This window comes from Caenorhabditis elegans, chromosome V (assembly GCF_000002985.6).
Source record: "Caenorhabditis elegans chromosome V".
NCBI lineage: Eukaryota > Metazoa > Nematoda > Chromadorea > Rhabditida > Rhabditidae > Caenorhabditis > Caenorhabditis elegans.
The window spans coordinates 4,022,421-4,040,001 of record NC_003283.11 but is presented as its reverse complement, the minus strand read 5'-3'; the positions used below and the strand labels follow the sequence as shown (position 1 = coordinate 4,040,001).

At 36.1% G+C, this 17,581-nt stretch overlaps 6 protein-coding genes across 7 annotated transcripts; all 6 read right to left on the bottom strand.

The window, feature by feature from the left end:
* Positions 1-61: 61 nt before the first annotated feature.
* C49G7.12 (Glycosyltransferase family 17 protein) lies at positions 62-1,592 on the bottom strand (the record flags this gene model as incomplete). 2 transcript variants are annotated; one of them, NM_001129413.4, is made up of 4 exons in its annotated part: positions 62-235; positions 284-716; positions 766-1,067; positions 1,149-1,592. In NM_001129413.4, 4 exons carry the CDS (start codon positions 1,172-1,174, stop codon positions 133-135), a joined length of 864 nt encoding a protein of 287 aa, NP_001122885.1. The 2 variants fall into 2 exon arrangements, with proteins under 2 accessions (NP_001122885.1, NP_001317799.1); NM_001330825.3 differs by lacking the exon at positions 1,149-1,592 and having other exon boundaries at positions 133-235; positions 766-973.
* A 355-nt stretch (positions 1,593-1,947) lies between these two features.
* On the bottom strand, positions 1,948-3,891 carry C49G7.13 (CUB-like domain-containing protein; the record flags this gene model as incomplete). Its single annotated transcript, NM_001356632.3, has 8 exons — positions 1,948-2,047; positions 2,098-2,159; positions 2,211-2,350; positions 2,401-2,516; positions 2,820-3,027; positions 3,076-3,185; positions 3,557-3,785; positions 3,831-3,891. The coding sequence occupies 8 exons, from the start codon at positions 3,889-3,891 to the stop codon at positions 1,948-1,950; spliced, it is 1,026 nt and encodes a 341-aa protein (NP_001343705.1).
* Positions 3,892-3,976: 85 nt separating this feature from the next.
* On the bottom strand, positions 3,977-5,526 carry C49G7.7 (Glycosyltransferase family 92 protein). Its single transcript, NM_001330824.3, has 5 exons — positions 5,493-5,526; positions 5,421-5,456; positions 4,693-5,036; positions 4,197-4,644; positions 3,977-4,141 (listed from the first exon to the last, which is right to left on the bottom strand). The coding sequence occupies exons 2-5, from the start codon at positions 5,441-5,443 to the stop codon at positions 4,045-4,047; spliced, it is 912 nt and encodes a 303-aa protein (NP_001317739.1). The 5' UTR covers positions 5,444-5,456; positions 5,493-5,526; the 3' UTR covers positions 3,977-4,044.
* A 1,029-nt stretch (positions 5,527-6,555) lies between these two features.
* On the bottom strand, positions 6,556-8,383 carry cyp-35A4 (CYtochrome P450 family). Its single transcript, NM_071723.2, has 7 exons — positions 8,196-8,383; positions 8,003-8,147; positions 7,826-7,958; positions 7,481-7,783; positions 7,325-7,435; positions 6,792-7,278; positions 6,556-6,740 (listed from the first exon to the last, which is right to left on the bottom strand). The coding sequence occupies exons 1-7, from the start codon at positions 8,373-8,375 to the stop codon at positions 6,615-6,617; spliced, it is 1,485 nt and encodes a 494-aa protein (NP_504124.1). The 5' UTR covers positions 8,376-8,383; the 3' UTR covers positions 6,556-6,614.
* A 5,406-nt stretch (positions 8,384-13,789) lies between these two features.
* On the bottom strand, positions 13,790-14,955 carry K09D9.1 (DUF4130 domain-containing protein). Its single transcript, NM_071721.5, has 4 exons — positions 14,876-14,955; positions 14,498-14,829; positions 13,971-14,433; positions 13,790-13,921 (listed from the first exon to the last, which is right to left on the bottom strand). The coding sequence occupies exons 1-4, from the start codon at positions 14,896-14,898 to the stop codon at positions 13,861-13,863; spliced, it is 879 nt and encodes a 292-aa protein (NP_504122.2). The 5' UTR covers positions 14,899-14,955; the 3' UTR covers positions 13,790-13,860.
* A 564-nt stretch (positions 14,956-15,519) lies between these two features.
* Positions 15,520-17,393, bottom strand: cyp-35A3 (CYtochrome P450 family). Its single transcript, NM_071720.6, has 7 exons — positions 17,174-17,393; positions 16,985-17,129; positions 16,807-16,939; positions 16,462-16,764; positions 16,300-16,410; positions 15,754-16,240; positions 15,520-15,707 (listed from the first exon to the last, which is right to left on the bottom strand). Exons 1-7 carry the CDS (start codon positions 17,351-17,353, stop codon positions 15,582-15,584), a joined length of 1,485 nt encoding a protein of 494 aa, NP_504121.1. The 5' UTR covers positions 17,354-17,393; the 3' UTR covers positions 15,520-15,581.
* Positions 17,394-17,581: the final 188 nt, after the last annotated feature.

Below are 17,581 nucleotides of genomic sequence, written 5' to 3'. Positions count from 1 at the left end.
AATCTTAAAACCATCGAGAACCTATATACTTTCAGCCAACACGGTCTAAAATGCTTTCAGCTTTAATAAAAACATTTATTTAAAAAAACGAGTCAAAAGCATGAAAAAAAGAAAATTTATTTCACAAAAATTTTACAGCAAAGTTTCAGAGACTATGCTCCAACTTGAATTAGAATTTGACCTGCATCTCTTTGATAATTTTGGCTTGTCAACATAATGATCCTCCAAATTGTAGCTGTAAAAATCGATTCATAAATTTTTATGGCAAATTTCAAAACTTTACAATTTACTATGAAAACTATAATTCCCATCGTCATGCTCTTCTATAAGCTTTTCGTCAAGATCTTCAAGCTCTTCATATCGAAGGGCGAACCATATATCCAGCATTTCATCCGTACGTCGCCAATGTGATATTACTCGATGGCCTTTTCGAAAACTAGATACTGGATTGAAATCATTATTTCGTAATTTTTCATAATTTTTCGGCGGAGTAATAATGTGATAGGCAACTTTTGGAGACAGACCACTTTCTAATTTCTTGCTAGCTTCAGGTATTCGGGGAGATCGGCTCTCAGGAAGTAAACTTTTGTAGGATTGTCCAAATGTTGAATTTCCAGAAGTGTACTGATAATTTTTATTTGAATGTTTATGATAAAATTGACGAATCGGGAACTTGAGAAGGAAATCATGATAATAGAAAGTATGGTAGAATAAATCTGAAAAGATGATTTTCAGAACGAAATGTTAAAACAATTGCCAACTCACACCAAAAAGGATCGTAATATAGCAGAACACGATCGAATACGAGTACATCCATATTGCAATAAGCTTCTTCAAGTTGTGATATCGTTTCTAAATCACATTTCGTCTCCCATCGCCTTTTCTTGTTTAATGAGTATTTAACAAATGGAGTCAAATCTTGTTGAGAAATTTTTTTGTGAAAAGCCTCAGAGCTTAAGTGATAAGTTTTCATTATTACTCCTTTGACTTTCAAATTCCGCAAAATATAACGGCAAAGCCGATTTCGATCACGATTATTTTTATGCTCCGGGCGGCCATTTTTTGTCCTGAAATAAATGAAAATTGCATGTCACAATGAAGACGATAAGTGATAAACTATAATTTATTTTGTCTAAGAAAAATCTCACCAAAAATAGGGATCTTCGTCTGCCATGGCCGCCAGTATTTCGTCCTTTTTGCCTTCTTTTATGCGAGAGCAGTTTTGAAATATTTCGCAATTTTGTTGGCATCCGTTAAAATGGTCGTCATGTCAGCGCGTAATATTTTTCCAAAAAAGGGAAAAAAATTCGAAGAAAAAAGTCAACTATTGTCGAACGGAAATTTATGAATAATTTTGGCTTTTCTTTTTTTAAGTTTTAAATTGCGAAATTCAAAATTTAAAAAAAAAACCACAATCTTTCGAAAATTTAGTTTAACTTTTTTAAAAACCCTCACTTGTCAGCTAATAACTGAACATGGTAAAAATAAATAAAATAAAACATGAAAAACATTAATGCAAGTTTCAGGCAATTTGGAAAATTTACTTTTTTTAAATTAAAGGTAGAGTACCAAAATCAGAAACCTTGCTTTTCAGACTTAAAATGACCCAAAACTACCGAATTTTGTATGTAATAAGACGTTTTTAAAATGTCTCAAAATGTGATGGCGGTTCGAAGGTCTGGAAAAAAGGCCCATTTTCAGCTAAAATCATAAAGTCTGGAACTTAATTTCTATTTAATTGAATTTACAAAATCTGTTCCATTTTCAAGAAAAAAGCGTGGTGTTGAGAAGAGACGAGAAACATGAATAGCTGTCGAAATTATTTTATGTTCAAAATCAAATTGTAAGCTTGACTGTATTGGCAATGTCCGCTATGTTTTTCTTCAAAACCTTAAAAATCGATTAAAATAGATTTATATGCTTTACTTAAAAATGAAACTGAAAAAATTAACTTTTGAACGTGAATACAGCTTTGCCACTACTGACCACAAACTGCACAACGGGTCCACTAAACGACAATGGAAGCGCGTTTTTCAGTTGAGTTCCTCTGAAAAAAAACCAAGAGTCTTGAATAGATAGTAGTTAAACACGACATACGTATAAGTTTTATTGAGAGCGTATACGGCTGGTGAACCATTGTAGACTGTAACAGTAGAGGCCTGGAAAATATGAATTATCCTAATGAAAAGTGGAAATCATGTCAAACTTACACTTTCCATTTGAACATCAATCATTTGCATTGGGAGATCAGTTACTGCAACGAGTGAAGACATTAGACCGTTCACAGTTCCGTTATAGATTGAGTTGGCCTGAGGCTGAAGCTTCACCATCTCTCCGATTCCAGCCAAATCTGAATATTTTCTCAGTTCTTTAACAGCAAAAATTAATACTTATGCTCACATTTCGATGATAGAAAAAGTAGTTTATCGTTAGAACTACTGGCTTCAAGGTTCAATACAATGATAGATTTTTGACTGCTTGTCCATTGATTTGTGGTCTGATAGAGTTGATAGAGACTGTAAAAATATCGAATTAGGCCCTTATAAGTTCTATTAGCAAGTAAAGTAAGGAAAAATCAGAGTACATGAGGGAAGTCCAAATGAAACTCTTAGAAAACCCCAAGATAGAGACGGGCTGATTATCGATTTTTGATCACACATTTACCCTACTTTGCATGCAGCATCCCATTCTTCGATTTGAACGGTGGTCATAGACAAAAATTCAGTGTTAAGCTCCGCCTCTATCTTGGCTATTTTTGCATTTTTGAATATAACGATATCGTTCATAACATTTTTACTAAACAATGTAAATGTTTTTACTTTGAAATATAACATCCAGAGCTCAAACCAGGTCCATCAAAAACAAGTGTGCTCCTTAATGAGTAATAATTCTTCGTGTCTGCCGGAAATGTCATCAAAGTAAGTGAGTTGGAATTAGCATCCCAGTAATTGTTATAATTTACTGTACTTGTTGCATTCATCACTTTTGCAAGAGGCCCAACTCTAATACTGTCATCCAGATATGGAACTGAAATAAAGGAATTTGAGAAACAAGATGGTTATGACATGAACTTACGAGGAAACCAGACAACTTTAAAAGCGAATGTAGCTGATCCTGTGTTGGAGACAGCGATGGTAAACTTTGGAGATGGGAAATAATATGGTTCCATGTTTTCTTGGGTGGTTCTGGAAACATCCAGACGGAAAAATATTGTTTATTCTATTTAACCCTTTCAAATTACACCCAGAATTGTCGGAAAAAAGGAAAAATCGATAATACACAGTATCCATTCTCGCTGGACAGTTTGTATTGTCCAATTGATTTTTTTCAGAACATGTTTTGTATAATATTTCTAATATGACTAACTGCAATAGTTAACAAGAAAAACTCATCAGATCACCTACATCGTGGTGTTTTAAAGAGTTTTTTAAGTGTGTAAAAAGAAGTTGAAACATTAACTTATTAAAAACATCTATCAATTTTTAGACACCCTGAGTTGAGCTCAGCACTTCTACAGTACCCTTACAGTACTTTAAAATTGTGAATAAAAACTTACTGAACAAGATTTCCTGCAGTATCGACAGTTTGAAATCGTGAGTCCTTGTCAGTTGTCTTTCCACTGATTATCAGTTTTGCATAATATCCTCGCGGAATTGTCACAATCCAACTGCACGACTGCTCCGTCTCCAGCTGTGGGGCCGGTTGGGTTTCGGTCCAAGAAGGTGGCCAATAAACAGGCGTACCATCAATAACAGGTTTATAGATTGCTTTGCCGAGTTGGCAGCCTGTAGTTTAGAAATCAAAGGTTGATCTATTAGAACTAGCTTTACCATTTCCGACGGCAGAAACAGCAACAATCACAGCCAACAGCAGCAATGGCTTTTCGAACATTTCAAAGTGAAATCTTGAAATCTGAACTTTTGCAAATTCTGTGATTGATTATTTTCATAAAATTCGAAAAAAAAACGAAACGAAAAAAACGACTATCAAATTTGTATTTTGTGCAATAAAGGAAATCAATGAAAAAAAGCGAAATCATGATTTTTATTCGACAATACTCCAGCTGGAAGAATCAGTTGAGACATCGTTTTTGTAATTGATTTTCTTATTAGTTCTGATAACATGATCTTCCAACATATAACTGAAATGGTGATTATATAATAATTAATCAATCTTTTCAAATATTCTGAGCTTACAATTTTGAAGGAGCTGCTTCATAACTGCTGATACCAGAGAGTTCATCGTCAGCATCAACTCTCTCACCATCGTCTTCGAAATTTTCATAGCGAACTAACAAAAGAACATCCTTCCAATTGTTGACTCTACGGCGATGAGCCAATGTTCGATGATTATCAATGAATCTGCAGCCTTTTCCAGGACGATATCTTTTGTCCAACAAAAATTCGTAATTTCTTGGAGGAGTAATAATATGATAGGCAATTTTTGGAATTGAATATCCTTCTTTTTTGAGATTTTCAGATATCTTTGGAGATCGATTTTGAGGTAGAAGACTCTTGTAGGATTGCCCGAATGTTGAATTGTTGATTATACACGTAGATGATTGATCCGCATTGAGTTGATAAAGCTGCCGAATCGGGAATTTCAAGAAGAAATAGTGATAATAGTCTTGGGCGGCAAGGAAAGCTAAAAGTAGAAATTTTTTTGAAATTACCTTGAACAGAAAAAGCTCACTTAAATAAGGGGAAATTCTCAACCAAACTCGATTTATCACGAGAACATCCATATCCAGATCGCGGTAAGAATTATGATTTTGAATTTCAGAAAGGGTTTCCCGATCTCCGTTAATTTCCCATCGTCTTTTCTTATTTAAAGAATAGTTGACGTATGGGACTAGATCTTGTTGGAAAATAGTTCTGTCCATTTTCTCGTGGAAATTTTCTGTCCAAATGTCATCATTTAGATCTACATGATAAGTTTTTATGAGGACTTGGTTTTTGTTCAAATGTCTCAACATGTAGCTCCCATATTGATTTCTGATGTGGTTAGATTCTACGTCCGGGCGGCCATTTTTAGTCCTAAAAAAAATGTCAATTTTAAAGAGAGTTTATCTGTTTTGTGAATATTAAAGATTTTTTTTTTTTGAATTTTTTAAAAGCATACGTTCCCGATTTAACACATCCCCAAATATTAGGCGACCCCCGTTTTAGATAGCCTAGAAGGCCTGACAGCCGTTGATAGCGGAAAAGTCTGTTAAAAGTTAAAATGCAATGTAAAATTAATTAAAATCTTGTATAATTGTAACAAATTAATTTGTTTTCAAATCATTAAAAAGATTCAATTATTCGAGAAAAACTCTCACCAAAAAACCGATAATAAATGAAAAAATATGTGAAACTCGAATATTTTACTTTTACATATTTATGAAATTAAATTGTGTTTTTCCGAACACAAAAACTCACCAATAATAAATATCCTCGAACATATTGACCGCTGATGACACTTTCCGATTTCTCCGTTTCTTATATACTTTTGTGGTGGAATATTTCGCAATTATTGTTTGTTTGTGCACGCAGAAACTCCTGCTATCAAAATTTCCATGACGTTCGTTAGAAATGTGAGTAACCTTTACAAAAATTCAATGATATGGTTATCTTTTTAAAAATCAATTTATCAAAACGTGATATATCTGTGTTTGCACTTGTCTAAAATTTGTCTAAAACTGAAAATTGTTTCGTTGGTTTTGAAATTTGATGGCTAAAAACTGACAAGTTCTAATAAAGAGTCAAAACCATACCAAGGGTGGTGTTAGAGTGTCTCATTTCGGCTTGGTCTACTTAGATCTACAAAAAATGCGGCAGGGACGCAGGGGTGTGCGGATAATAGCCGAATTAGCCGAATTAGCCGATCGGCTGATTCGTCTAACTCGGCTGATATTAGCCGAATTATCCGTTAGCCGAATTTTGTACCAATTAGTCGAGTTAGCCGTCTGCCGACTTTTTGACAGTTCGGCTAATCCGAAGTTATCCGTTAGCCGATTTTGGCCGTTGTTAGCCGAATTCGCCGATCGGCTATTTCGGCTAATTCCACTAAAACATTTTTTTGGAAAACAAAATTTTGTGAAATTGTATGATTTTTTGCCAATTTGAACAGTCGTTCATCACTGAATTTTCTCAATAACAGTGAAAAAATTAACCCAAAACCTGAATTAACAGAAAGAACGAAAAAAGCTTGACCAGATGAATTTTATCCGAATTAGCCGAAGTAGCCGAAAATTAGCCGATTTGACCGATTGATTTTAGCCGAATTAGCCGTTAGCCGAAAATTTTGAAATTAGCCGTTAGCCGAATTATCCGTTAGCCGGTTTTCAAAAAATCGGCATTAGCCGATTTATCCGTTAGCCGAAAAAATCGGTTATCTGCACACCCCTGGAGAGACGCAGAGTTCTGAACTGATTTCGCATGGTTAAAACAGTGCTGACGTTACATTTTTGTAGCAAAAAACCCGCATTTTATGTAGATCAAATTGTAATGGGACAGCCTGGCATCAAGTGAGGTCTTGAAACAAACATTTTGTTGCAAAATATCAAAACAAAAAATATTTAGAATTATTTTTTATTCCAGGATGAATTTTTCACTAATTCGTTGCATTAAGATTCAAATTTTGACAAATTTCATTTCCAACTTGAATGGTCTCTTTCCGATGCTGTATGGAGCAAGCTCGGTGGTTGATAGTTTTGAACTTGACTCGAATTTATAGCGGAGAAGGAGATTTCCGAAGATCTGAAATTTTCATCATCAACGAGTAAATAATTTCAACTCGAATTTACTCACTAAATATAATTCTGCTCTAGCCAAAGATTCTCCCAAGCAACTTCTCTTTCCAACTCCGAATGGAATAACTTTTTGGAGGAGATTCTCGTCTCGAATATATCTTTCTGGATCAAACTTCAGCGGGTTTTCGAAAACTGTCTCGTTAACATGAAGAGTACCTAGTTGAGCAGTAACAAGAGCTCCAGCATCGACAGGGTGACCACCCATGTACGTGAATTCTTTGTTGATTTTCCAGAAGTTTACATTAAGGATTGAAGCATGACGTTGAATCTCTCCAATCATTGCATTCAGGTATGGAGTTGAAGCACGGTCAGTAAGACTGAGACTTCGAGAGCCATTTTCAGTTACTTTCATAAGTTCCTCTCTAGCTTTCACCATAACTTCCGGATGTAGCAAAAGTTGATTGAATCCAGAAATCAAAGTAGTTGTAGTTGTTTCTTGGCCTGTTATCCATAAATCACCAATCATAGTTTTCAGAGTTTCCATGCTGAAAATTTAGTAACTTCCATTTCTAAGTCATCCTGATAACTCACTTAAAATCCTGACATTGTCCTTCTTTTTCAATTTTCAACAAGAACGCGTCAGTATAATCTTGTAAGTTGTTCTCATCGATAAAATACCTCCCAGACTTGATTTGGTCAACTCTGAAAAAAAACCTGTTTTTTTTTCAGTTGTGTCGAGAAAATAACCTTTTGATTGCTTCTGCAGCAGAGAAAGCTTTCGAAACTTCGAAGGCATCGGAAAGATTGTCGTAGCGATGCTTGAAGAACGTTTTTAAAATCCAAACCGGAACCATCATATCGAAAAAGGAAGCAGTTTCAATTGACGCATCCATGGTTTCGATGATTTTCAGAAACTCATGTTTTGTGGTTGCATCAAATCGTTTACCGACCAAAATACTATTAATGATACTTCCAACGGTTAACTCAAAAAATTCGGAGGCTTGTGTAACAGTGACTCCGTTCATTGCTGATGTATCAATCTCGGCGCACCTGAATAATATAGAACCGTATAAAAATTAAGGTAGGAGGTACCTAGCATCAAGTTCCTGCATAATTTTTGTCTCCATTATATCTTTTCCAACTCCCATATTCCTAAATGTCTGAAGAGAAAAGCGTCTCATATGTTGCCAGTGATCTCCGTTAGTAACCATAATTCCCATGTCTTCTGAAATTAGGGACAAATTGTATTGAACTAAACAAATAAAATACTTCTGATATCTTGCATCACTGGTGCGTGAAATTTGTCCGCATATTTAGAACCATTTTTTACAAAAACCTCGTGGGAAATTTCATAATCTGCGATGCTCACGTGAGGTAGTGGTCCGACCCATAGTGTGAAAATGTTGCCATATCTCTGAAACTCACCGCTTTGATTTTTTATACAAGAAGTTGAATTTGTTACCTTTCTAAACAGATCAAGAGTTGAAACAATACTTCCTGTTGTCCAGAGATAGTAGAAAATTTGCGGAAGATTTCCAATAAGTGGAAGAGAAACAGGTCCTGGCGGTAGTCTGGAGACTTTTTGGTACTGTCTAACAATTAACCAACTCAAAATTGCCGATATAAAAAGGATGACAAACATTTTGATTGAAAATTTCAAATTCGATGAATCCTTTTTATACAAAGCAACATTATCTGTTGACTGATAAATTAAGAGTGGTTTCACTCAAAAAGACACATTGAATACATTTAGCACAGCATTTCTGATGGGAAAATGTATAAATCACATCAAATAAATTGAAAACGCATTATTTTAAAACTGTGGTCTCTGATGAAAACACGGAAAAATAGACTGTATTTAGTGAAAGCGTGTCTGAAGGCTTGGCGTCAGTGGCGAGCGTTAGCAAAGTTTGGCGTTTTGTCAGTTTTCGGTCTAAGCTCACGAAAATTTAATGACAGGAGGATCGTAGTGAAGTAAGTTTTCTTGTGAATTTTCAGCCGATTTCGATTTACAGGAGCCGAGATATTAAGCTTCAAAATCCGACAAAAGTGGTAAATGAAAACGCGCGTGTAACTTGACGGTGGGTGGATGGATTTTGATGCAGTTTTTTGCTGTCTCTTCAAAAAGCTTGCCCCACCTCTGTATTCTTGTTTTCAGAAAGATTGGAGCTCATTGAGCCGAGATATTTTGAGTGAAACTCAAAAATTGCTATAGAAGTGGGCTCTTTAGTGTGAAATCGAAAATTGCATTTCCCCCCCCCCCCCTTTTTTTTGGTGTGCAAATTAGCGATTTTTGATGGTTTTTCGTCCATAAGTCGGTCAGTTTGGCACTTTTTGAGGTAAATTTTTTGAAAAACGTATTTTTCAGGAAATTTTCTCTTCAAAAATATTTTTTTTTTTCAAAAAAGTTAAAAATAACTTCAGAAATCGCAAATTGCTGCATTTTCTCAAAAAAATGACGTTTTTGCTGGAAAAATGAAAATTTTTCCACTATCAAATGGGATTTTATGTTAAATTCGTAATAAGTGCATAAATTCCGAATGCCAGCTGAAAGCACAGCTCTCTACGACCATTTTTCACAATTTTAGTTTATTTAATTTTTGACCTCGAATTTTCAGTTTCCCTCTTTTCCTGGACCAGTTTTTTGTTGGATAATCAATTTTATGTTTTAAATCTTATTATTTTTGCTATGAGAAGCGAGACAAATAAAAAGTTTTTGGCCATGAGTTCCTCGAGCCCCGTTCCTGAAGTTGTGAGCTTCAAGCCTTGCTCCAGAGGCTTTTTTTTTCATTCTTCACCAATTTCCAAAATTTCAAATGCTATCATATTCTCCTTTTAACGTTGACTTCAAATATATACTTTTCATTTTTCAATTCCAATTGTGAGCGGAGCTACGGCGCTTTCAAGGTTCAGCAGTGCCCGCCCGCCCCCTCTTGCCTCCCCTTTCTCTTGCCTCCTCCCTCTCCACAGAGTCTCCAGTGATGCATGTAGGCTGGCTGTAAATATGGTCTCTAATTACTGTTACAGGATCTCACTTTGAAGGGAGATACAGGCGGGAGATACAGTTCGTTGAAGGGTTGGCTGCCAACACATCGCCACCCCACCAGGGCTGAGCGGCTGGCTGATTTTTTCGGCTGTCGGCTGGCGCCGACAGCCGATTGACTTCAATTTTTCGGCTGTCGGCTGGTGGCACCAGCCGAAAATAGTGAAAATTTCGGCTGTCGGCTGGCGCAGCCAGCCGACTTTTTTTTGTTTTATCTAGGCGGCTCACTGTTAAGCATTAGACCACTATTTTCCTTAGTTTTAAATGGATTATTCCGCATTTACAACCGCACAGTGTGCGGTTGTCTCCCCCCTTCTTCCCACAGGTCCACAACGCCCCCTGCCGGCAGCACTCTATAGGAGACGATCTCTAATGGTGTCTCCCCTGTCTATGTCTCTGCCGTATATCTCACTGTCTCCCCCTCTCTCTCTCTCTCTCTTTTCTCATGGGAAACGCCGGGTCAGCAGTCTCCGTTACTGCAAATGTTATCAAATTTAAAACATAGAAACGCGAATTTTCTGTAAGAACTGGACGAATTTTCTGTAAAAAACTGGAAAAAAATTTAAAGCTACCAGCCGACAAAAAGCTGGTTCGGCTGTCGGCTGGCGCCGCCAGCCGACTTCTTTTAATTTTTCGGCTGGCGCTACCAGCCGAAAATCGTGAAAATTTCGGCTGTCGGCTGGCTGCGCCGTTTTTACTTCATCAGAAAGAACACATTCTCTTTCCTATTTGTAGGGATAGTGGAAGACAAAAAAAACAATATGGATTTAAAATCAGGGCTTCGCCCCGATTTTAATAAAATATAAGACAAGCGGGCCCTGCGGGCCCGCCAGTTGCAGGGGGTGTAGGGCGAGTCCCCCAGTCGGACGTAGGTTCTCGGCTTCGCCTCGAACCTGCCAGAGGGTTCGTGACAATTGCAGTGAGCCAATGGGAGGAGAGGAGACCCACTCATATTTTGCTTAAAATCGAGCATTTCTATTCGAATCCCGATTACCCAAAAAAAATTTGTCAGTTGGGGGAATCGAGCCAACGAGCAAAATATTCACAGCCATACGCACTAACCACTCGGCCATGCGGGAGAGACCCGGCAGGGAGATGCAGGGAAGGGAAATTTCTGGAGGGAGTCGTTTTTCGATTCCGCTTTCTTCAATAATTACATTTTGAGAAAAGGCGTTCGAAAACCGTTTATTACTGATATGTCAGCGGGAAAACGAATTTTTGAAAATTTTATTACAGGATTGTACTCATTATTGATTTCCCAAAAAGGAGACGTACAGTTGAGGGCTATATCTTGTACACAGACAGATGTATAGAAAAAAAACAAGTTTTGGCCTGAAAATTAATAAAAATAATATCTCTTGGCAGAGTGTTTCTAATGCGACGAAACTTCATCTTCCATCAAATAAAATCAAAAACTATGAATTAAAAATACATTCCGCAAAACTTTAGTGGAAAAAATGTTCAGGAGACGCAGGAAACCACTCCCCCCAGTACTAAATTTTTGAATTATTTTTTTCTTGAAAAATTTTCCCACTGAACTTTTTACAAATTTTATATGTCTCGATGCGTCTTGATGAGACCTACACGTCAATTTTTGGAAAACTAAGAAAACTTGAAAACTGACCGTGTTATGATTGAAAAAGTAGATTCGCGAAAATGAGAAAGTGTGCAAAATGTGGCACTTATTCGCCTTGCTCGGCCGACTCATAAAAGTTTTCTTAATTCTGAGTTGAAAATCGTGTTCAGCGTACTTTTTTACGTGGGGTAGAAAAAAAAAGTATCGAAAAAGATGAAGTAGAACTTGAGATAAAGACGAAAAACTACTTTTTCGGAAAAAAAAATTTTTTTGGCAAAATGGCATTTTTTGGCCTTTTATTTTATCACAACTTTTTGCCTTTTGCACTTATGAACTCAAACTTTTTTTCAAAAAATCCACCTCTCTGAGTAGTATCTTGCACATAAATTTGGAACAAAACCGAGCAAAACCCGAATTTTAATTCAATTAAAACATGGTTTTTGGGGGTAAAAAGAGCAACAAAATTTTTTTTCAAACTGGGGAAAGCCGTCCTGAGCTCAGTTTTGCTCCAAACTTTGTGCAGTTTTTTGCTCCCCCGTGGGGTGAAATATTTCTAGTAAGCTGTCAAATATTATAAAATTCAGTCAAACGGCTCTGGAGTTATTAATGAAAACGAAGTGTGACATTTTTTCGCAAGCCAAAAAAAAACGCGAAAAAACGCGAAAAAGGGGCGGAGTCGCCACACTCGGCATTTATTAGAGGCTGCTTGGCAGAAACCCTCTTAAAAAGTTACAAGAAGGTTTTTCCTTGCGCTTGGAGCGCAAAAGAACAGAAAAAGAGCTATTTAGTCTTAGGGTGCCCAACTGGAATAAAACATTGGAAATCCCAATCCAACCAGCCTAAGGGCCCGAAAAACATACTAGGTACATACTGCCCAACTGGAATAAAATATTGGAGATCCTTATGACACACCGGCGGTATGGCGCGGCTTAAGCCTAAATAGCCACTTTTATCAAAATAAATTTGAGCGAGGCGGTTGTAAACTATTCGTTCTTTAGCAAAAATTAAAAAAAAAACTTTATTTAAATTTAAAAATAAATATCATATGTTATCACACCTTAGAATATCACGCCTTAATTTAGTAATCATTTTAGTTCATAAGTGTGAGAGAAAGAAAAATGGATTAATCATCGGAATTAGATATTATCAGAGTGATTATATTCATCAAAGGTCCCACTTTACTGGAGGGTTAATTTGGTTGATATAAACTTCCTATCTCATGTAAAGAAAGGTTCGAATTATGTACCTATGAATACTGCCGATATTTGAATTCCTGTCTCATGGGAAGAAGGCCTTTCTTGTGGGAAGAACGGAGTTATAAAAAAATATACGTAGGTACAGAATTTGAACTTTTCTTCCCATGAGATAGGAATTTGAATATTGGCATTCTATAACTTCACTAAGAAAAAAAATCTCCAGAGGTTGATCGCAAATATGTAGAGATTGCTCGCATCCCTTCAAATATTACAAAATTTCCAAGTTTCTTAGAAATAATCTTCATTTAGATTACTGAAAAATATCCACAGATTACTTTTGAGTTGCCTGAGAAGTTATTGTAAAACGCAAGGCGAGCTGTTGGTACAGAATTTGAACTTTTCTTCCCATGAGATAGGAATTTGAATAATGGCATTCTATAACTTTACTAAGAAAAAATATCCCCAAAGGTTGCTCGCTTCCCTCCAAATATTACGAAATCTCCAAGTTTCTCAGTAATCTATAGTTTTCATTTAGATTACTGAAAAATACACACAGATTACTTTTGAGTCTGAGAAGTTATTGTAAAACGCAAGACGAGCTCAAATGTATTTTGATAAAAGTGGCTATTTAGGCTTAAGCCGCGCCATACCGCCGGTGTGTCATAAGGATCTCCAATATTTTATTCCAGTTGGGCATCCTAGTTTTTTTTTTCGGGCCCTTAGGCTTAAGTGTGTCATAAGGATTTCCAATATTTTATTCCAGTTGGGCATCCTAGTATGTTTTTCGGGCCCTTAGGCTGGTTGGATTGGGATTTCCAATGTTTTATTCCAGTTGGGCATCCTAAGACTAAATAGCTCTTTTTTTTTTCTTTTGCGCTCCAAGCGCAAGGAAAAACCTTCTTGTAACTTTTTAAGAGGTTAGGCTTAGGCTTAGACATAAGCTGAGGCTCTGGTTCAGGCTTTGGCTTAATCTTAGACTTAAGTTTAGGCTTAAGTTTAGGCTTAACCTTAAGCTTAGGTCTTTTTTTCTGGAAAGGAAAAATTATAACAAATTTCAGGCTATATCAATTCCAGCGGCTAGAATTCACCAAGTGCCACCGTCGTCAATATTTTGGAAAATTACAATTTTAACTTCCTGCCAAAATGCAGTGAAAATCTAACAGTAGATTTGTATGCCTAATTCATATGGTGCTATTAAAAAAATTAAATATATTTTTAGTTGTAAAGAGAACAAAATTCAAGAAAATTTTTAAACATAATTTATTAAACCCGTAGTTTTGTAAACCTGCAAAAATAAAATAAATATGTTGAATCAAGCCTTCTTCCTTTTGACCATTACATATTTATCAACGAGATGATCCTCCAAATTGTAGCTGAAAATTTAAATTTTAAGATATGTAGTTCTCGATAACGCAAACTTACCACTTTTCAGAAACCGCCACACTAATAGAACCTGTATCTTCTTCTTCTTCCCACTCATGAAGCTCATCCCATTCATGATCTTCAAGAGCATCATAAGTGATAGCTTCGTAGGTATCCTCAGTGATAAGTTGATACCAATCAACTGAGTAGAGCTCGGAGTAATACCAATTTTTCTTCTTGGTTGAGCATGGATTAAAATACTTTGCAACTTTTTTCTCGTAAATTTGATGAGGCTTTATCAGATGATATGCTACAATAGGTCTTCCCGCAATTTTAGATGTCATTGTTTCGGCTTCTAGATCCTTTGATTTATTCAGAGATCGATTTTTAAATTGGATATCATTAAATTTCTGTCCATGAACAGAATCTACAGCCGTGCACTGATAATATTTGTCATCGAGTATTTTATGCATTTTTTGAATTCGAAACTTTTCAAAGTAGTTGTCTGGGAAACGGAGCCCCGCTGAAAGTTTTGTATTTTGATATTTTGAAAAAAAAAACACAAATTTTAATTAAAAATAACTCACTAAAAAATGGGGCACCTCGAAAATCGATTCTTTCCAACACCACAACATCCATATCATTATACATTTTTTGGAGCTCGCCGAGCATTTTAACAGCCGCTTCAACCTCCCATCGTTTCTTTTTATTCAGAGAATACTGAACATATGGCTGAATATCTTGACTAAAAACTGTTCGGTCCAGTTCTTCCTGTCGCTTTTTCGAGCATTGTCCTTCTCCGAAATCCATGTGATAAGTTTTCAAAAGAACTAAATTGGTTTCAATGTAGCGCATTTTCATATGACAACCTGCGTTGAAATCGTGATCTTTTTCAATATCCGGGCGGCCATTTTTTCTCCTGAAACATGAAAAATATATAGAGAAAAATATTATAGGATCCTCACCAAAAATACAAATCTTCGTACATACTGACCGCCGGTGACGCTTTTCAAATTTCCATCCTTTTTATACTTCAGTGGCGAAATATTTCGTAATACTTTTTTTTGTTTGTCAACTTTTCCACTCCTCCCCGCGGACGCTTTTACATGACGTTTCGTGAAACTATCAATGACTAATAATGTCATGCAAAAATTCAACTGATTACAAATAAATTGATGTCAAATAGATAAGGTGTCAAACTTTATTCAAATTATTGACATCTCGAGGTTTGATTTAAAATCATATTTTGAGTGACCTAGGGGAACTGCCGAAGTGACAGAAATCACAAAAAAAGTTTATTTTTAATTAATATTTTTTCTGTAACGTTTCCGCAACAGCTGATTACAGTTTTGGCATATTTTATATATGGAACCGGATGTTATTGGTTGCCAAGATTATTTCACAGTTTTGGCGTTTTTCAAACAAATATTCTTGTTGAGCTTATCTGCTGGAGGATTTATAAAAAACATTTCTTCATTTACGATTCTTGCATTTTTCAGGGCAAAAAAAATGCCTGAAACTGGTATCGGCAGTTGCCGAACTCCAAAACTGTTGCCAGCCGGCAATAGCCACAGTTGCCGCAAACAAAAAAAGAATTATTATGAAAATGTTTTTTTCAAGTGTAACTTTTATTTAAACATTCACTACAATTGAAATACTGCAACGATTTATTCAAATTTTTACAAATTTCATTTCCAGCTTGAATGGTCTCCTCCCAGCGCTGTATGGCATCAAATCGGTAGCCGAAAGTTTTCCATGTGGCTCGAATTTATAGCGAAGAAGGAGGTTTCCAAAGATCTAAAAGTACCATGATTATGCAATAAACATAGTTGTGTTTCCTTACTAAATACAATTCTGCTTTTGCCAAAGATTCTCCCAGGCAACTTCTCTTTCCAACTCCGAATGGAATTATTTTCTGTAGAAGCTTCTCATCTTGACTATACCTTTCCGGTTCGAAAACTTGCGGATTTGTAAAATAGGTTTCATTGACATGGAGAGCACTGAGTTGAGCAGTAACAAGAGCTCCAGCATCGACAGGGTGACCGCCTATGTATGTGAATTCTTTGTTGACTTTCCAGAAACTTAAGTTAAGAATTGAGGCATGGCGTTGAATCTCTCCAATCATTGCGTTCAAGTATGGAGTTGATGAACGGTCAGTAAGACTGAGACTTCGAGAACCATTTTCAGTTACGTTCATAAGTTCCTCTCTAGCTTTCACCATAACTTCCGGATGTAGCAAAAGTTGATTGAATCCAGAAGTCAATGTAGTTGTAGTTGTTTCTTGTCCGGTTAACCACAAATCAACTAACATTGTTTTTAAGGTTTCAGTGCTGAAAATAAATACTCGAGTTTGATTTTTTTTTTCTATTTATGGCATTTGATAACTAACTTAAAATCCAGATTCTCTCCTTCTTTCTGCATTTTCAACAGGAAAGCGTCAGTGTAATCTTGGAGATTGTTCTCATCAATCACATATTTTCCAGATTTTATGTCTTCTATTCTTCAAACAAAAAGAATTATTATATGGTTATGGAAAAATGCAAAGACAAACCTTTTGAGCGCTTCTGCAGCTACAAAGTTTTTCGCTATTTCTTGAGCATCCGCCATTTTGTCATAGCGATCCTTGAAGAAAGTTTTCAAAATCCAAACAGGAACGGTAGTATTAAAAGGAGTGATAAGTTTGAAAGATTCATCAATTGTATTTTTAATTCTCAAAAACACATGTTTTGTATCTTCTTCAAATCGTTTGCCAACCAAAATACTGTTGATGACACTTCCAACGGTTAAATCAAAAAATTCGGAGGCTTGTGCTACAGTGACTCCGTTCTTTGCTGATTTATCAATGTCGGAGCATCTGAATGGATATGAACTTAGTAATACTTAGGCAAGTACCTACCTTGCATCAAGTTCTTCCAATATTCTTGTCTCCATGATATCCTTCCCAACCCCCATATTCCGGAAAGTCTGCAGAGAAAATCTCCTCATTTCTTGCCAGTGATCTCCATTAGTAAACGCAATGCCTTTATCTTCTGAAATTATTTAACTAAGTACATGTATCAATAAAAAAATCATACTTCTAATATCCCTCATTATTGGGGCGTGTAGTTTATCTGCATATTTACCGCCGTTTTTTACAAAAACTTCATGGGAAGTTTCAAAATCTGCAATGCTGACGTACGGAACTGGACCAACCCATAGTGTGAAAATGTTGCCGTATTTCTAAAGTTGAAATTGGTGAAAATTAAACAACTAAATTTCCTTACCTTTCTGAGCAAATCAAGAGCCGAAACAATTCCTCCAGTTGACCATAGGTAGTAGCAAATTTGTGGAAGATTCCCGATAAGTGGGAAGGAAATAGGCCCTGGCGGATGTCTGGAGACCTTTTGGTACTGACGAACAATTAGCCAACTTAAACACGCAGCGATGAAGAGAACGAAAAACATTTCGATTTGAGAATTAAAATTGAAATATCTGATTTTATATAAAGCAATCAAACAGTCTCTTGACCGATAACTAATTCTTATCGGGTATATTTACTTCAAAATGTACATTTTGTACATTTGCCACAAAAGATTTGATGTAAAGATGTAATGAAAATTGATAACGCAAGGATAAGGAACTGTGGTCTCTGATGAAAACACGGAAATAAGACTGTGCTTCAAATAGAGTTT